The sequence below is a fragment of the Condylura cristata genome, unplaced genomic scaffold, assembly GCF_000260355.1.
Source record: "Condylura cristata isolate star-nosed mole 26May11 unplaced genomic scaffold, ConCri1.0 scaffold00026, whole genome shotgun sequence".
Classification (NCBI taxonomy): domain Eukaryota; kingdom Metazoa; phylum Chordata; class Mammalia; order Eulipotyphla; family Talpidae; genus Condylura; species Condylura cristata.
The window spans coordinates 2,035,941-2,037,315 of record NW_004567127.1 but is presented as its reverse complement, the minus strand read 5'-3'; the positions used below and the strand labels follow the sequence as shown (position 1 = coordinate 2,037,315).

General features: G+C 50.6%; 1 protein-coding gene across 1 annotated transcript in view; it reads right to left on the bottom strand.

Moving 5' to 3' along the window:
• Positions 1–6: 6 nt before the first annotated feature.
• Positions 7–1,375, bottom strand: part of FMO5 (flavin containing monooxygenase 5) — a 25,964-nt gene continuing 24,595 nt past the window's right edge. Inside the window, exons 7-8 of the mRNA XM_012730012.1 lie at positions 1,050–1,122; positions 7–395 (exon numbers count right to left, since the gene is read on the bottom strand). Of these exons, the coding sequence (XP_012585466.1) occupies positions 50–395; positions 1,050–1,122 (419 nt within the window). The 3' untranslated portion in view covers positions 7–49. The remainder of the gene's footprint in view (positions 396–1,049; positions 1,123–1,375) is intronic.

Below are 1,375 nucleotides of genomic sequence, written 5' to 3'. Positions count from 1 at the left end.
GATTCTGTAGGCGGTTGAAGATCCCGTTTCCTAGGTGACAATGCAAGGGCTAAAAGTAGGCCACGAACACTGCCAGGAAGGCGACAGCCACCATGATCCAGGCCATTGCTGCGGCCGAGGTTGTGGCATCGCCGCTCTCAACCACTCTTGTCGTCAGAGGCTTCCTTATGCGACCTTCTGCCTCGAGGATAGCCTGGCGAGCGCCGGCCCACTTCCCGCGGCCTTGCAGGCGATAGTGGATGGGAGTGCAGGGTCCCACCAGTAACTCCAGGGCCAATCTGGGGTCCGTGAAGGCCAAGGAGAGCAGGTTGGGCCTGACACCCACCAGAACAGCAAGTTCTTCCATGGTGTCTGTGTAGTCTACCTGAATGGTGTGGCGCGGACTCTCCACATACCTGAAGCAGACAAGGGAGGAGTTATGGCCTGTCAAACAATTCAGCCGGCGGCCAGTGCTCTTCTGAGCACCTCTTATTGGTTCAATATTGGGCTAGGAGCTCTGGGAAGCAGGAAAGACAAAGAAGACTTTGTCCTTAAGGACTTCATAATCTACAGGAGAGGACACGATGAGACGAGTACAGATGAAGCAGAAAGATTTCTAAAACTTTGGGTAATTTGTATGGTTTTGGACTGCTAAATAGAAATGGAGGAGAGGGCAGTTAATTTGGAGCTGTAGGAAGTCCTGAAGGGGGGAGCTAAAGATAAACTGAGAACCAGAGAAAGTATCACAGTGACGAGCAGGGTGAAGGCATGAAGCAAGGGTGGGCATAGAACGTGGACACCGGATCTCCGGCACGCCGGACAGTGCCAGGATCACGTCGCGGATCAGCAGGCGGGTGCGGGGGCAGGGGCAGCAGACCGGACAGGAGGCCTCTGGTGTGAGCAGAGAAGGACCACAGAGCCCTCACGCCGGGGGTCCGGCCCTTTTGTTTTCAATAGTGCAACTGAATGTATGTTTCTCGAGAGATAAGAAAATATACAGTCCAATGCTGCTCTTATCAAGAACTAGTTAAACAGAAACGTTAACCACGTCTTCTGGGAATATGTCTTACCTTTTTGCAATTTTCTCTTGAACCATGGCTATTTCTCTGTTCATTTCACTTGGTGAGGGCAGTGTCTTTATCCCTAAAGAGAAAAAACTAAGTGTAAAATCAGCTCCCCAGGAACAGTAGCCCTATTAATAATTACTGTGCTGTGGAGAATTCACAGAAGTACAGAGCAGCTTTCTGTATTCCAGAAATTCGCTTCATCGTTGCATCCTGGTACTGCCCTGATATAATGACCCAAACTTCAGGCATTTGCTCTAGTCTGCTTTGTCTTTGGAAGACAGTTCTCCTGCTCTGCCTTCCAAATACATAGTCTGCTGCTGCCTCCTTCC